Below are 1,841 nucleotides of genomic sequence, written 5' to 3' on the forward strand. Positions count from 1 at the left end.
AATTATTTATTTTTATTTGTTTTTATTAATTTTTTATTTACATATACGTATAATACTTTTTTTTTATTAATTTCCTACATATATACATATATACATATAATATATATATATATTATATGTGTATTAAGTATATAAATATTATTAAGATTATGAAGAATATTAATATTAATGAAAATAGTGTATATTGCTATAGGAGGTACTATAGAAAGTGTAATGAACTTATGAATAATTCGCTTAATGTTAAATGTGATATGAGGGAAAATGAGAAATTAAATAAAAATAAATTTCCACGTCTTTTAGTATCTTATTTTTATGTTTTAAGTATAGTTGGAATAATATATTGTTTATTATTTGTAAGTGGAAATGCGGGAAAAAAATAAAAATAAATATATTTATAAAAATAGAATGCACCTATGCATTTGAGTACACACAAATATATATATTTATATGTATATATATTTGCCTTTATTTGTTTATTATTTTACGTAGAATATCCATACACATGATAATAAAGATGAGGGCTTAGTAACAACATTGTGTATTGATTCAAGATGTTTATCAGAAGGCTACCTCAACCTTTATTCTCCTTTATGTAGCAACAATGCATATTTTAGCTTTAGAGAAGTATTACATGGATCAAATTACTATATCCCAAAAGAATTTATGGAATGGGATGATGAAGAAGAAAAAAATGCCTTTCAATTTGATGAAGAAGATGATGGCGATGGCGATGGCGATGACGATGACGATGATGATGACAATGATGATGATTATGATGATGAGGAGGAAGAAGAAGAATATATGAAAAAAAAGAATCAGAAAAATGTACCAACTAAGATTGACATGAAAAAACCGAACAACATTAATAAAGCTAGTGATAATAAAAATGGTCATATTAAAAATAATATCCAACGAGAAGAAAAAAACAAGAATATTACGAATCAAAAAAGCGACGCTAATAATAAAATTGATGAAAATAAAAAAAATGTAGAAGAAGAAGAAAAACATAAAAAGGAAAATAATCGAAATGAGAAAGAAAATAATGATAATAATGAAAATAAAAAAGAGAAAAAAAATGGAAAAGAAAATCAAGGAAATAATAAAGATTTACCTGCATATAAAACAATAGACTATAATAATTTGTCTGTTCAAATTTCCTTAGAAGATTTTCAAGCAATATTAAATTCCTTGGACTCAGTTTTAAGCACAAAGGAAATGCATAATTTATGGAATCAATTAAGAGGATTAGAAAGATTTTTATTTGAGGACATCGTGAGTGATTTATTTACATATTATCATGATTTATTAGAGACGTATAATTTAACCGTAGAAGAAACTGAACATATCTGGAAAAATTGTCTTAGTGATGCCCAACATAGGCAAAGTTATGCTGAAACGCAATGTAATGTAGATCATAGTAATTTTATTAGGAAGAAAAATTTGACTCAAGAAGCATATAAAAATTATCTAACTCAACGTAGGGAGGAGTTTTCAAAATTAAGGGAGGAAATTCATTATAAGGGTGAGACATATCTAAACGAACAAATTACTAAATATAGGAAAGAAAAAAATAATAATTTAGATCAAGCAAGCAAGAAAAATAAAAAGGAAAATGAAAAGGAAAAGGAAAGAAAAAGAAAAGAAAAGGAAAAAGAAAAAAAAAAAAAACAAAAGGAACAAGAAAACAAAAAGAAGGAAAATAAAAGTAAAACTTTGAAATGAATCCATTATAAATTAAATCATAAATGAGTTGAGAAATACAATCATATATATAGGTATGTGTAAATTATTCATTCATTGAAATGCAATAATTTTATAAAAAAGAAAAAAAAAAAGTAATT

At 24.1% G+C, this 1,841-nt stretch overlaps 1 protein-coding gene across 1 annotated transcript; it reads left to right on the forward strand.

Moving 5' to 3' along the window:
* Positions 1–116: 116 nt before the first annotated feature.
* PRSY57_0024200 (exported protein (PHISTb)) lies at positions 117–1,722 on the forward strand (the record flags this gene model as incomplete). Its single annotated transcript, XM_012905202.2, has 2 exons — positions 117–353; positions 490–1,722. The coding sequence occupies 2 exons, from the start codon at positions 117–119 to the stop codon at positions 1,720–1,722; spliced, it is 1,470 nt and encodes a 489-aa protein (XP_012760656.2).
* Between the last annotated feature and the right edge of the window lie 119 nt (positions 1,723–1,841).

Source organism: Plasmodium reichenowi, assembly GCF_001601855.1.
Source record: "Plasmodium reichenowi strain SY57 chromosome Unknown, whole genome shotgun sequence".
NCBI lineage: Eukaryota > Apicomplexa > Aconoidasida > Haemosporida > Plasmodiidae > Plasmodium > Plasmodium reichenowi.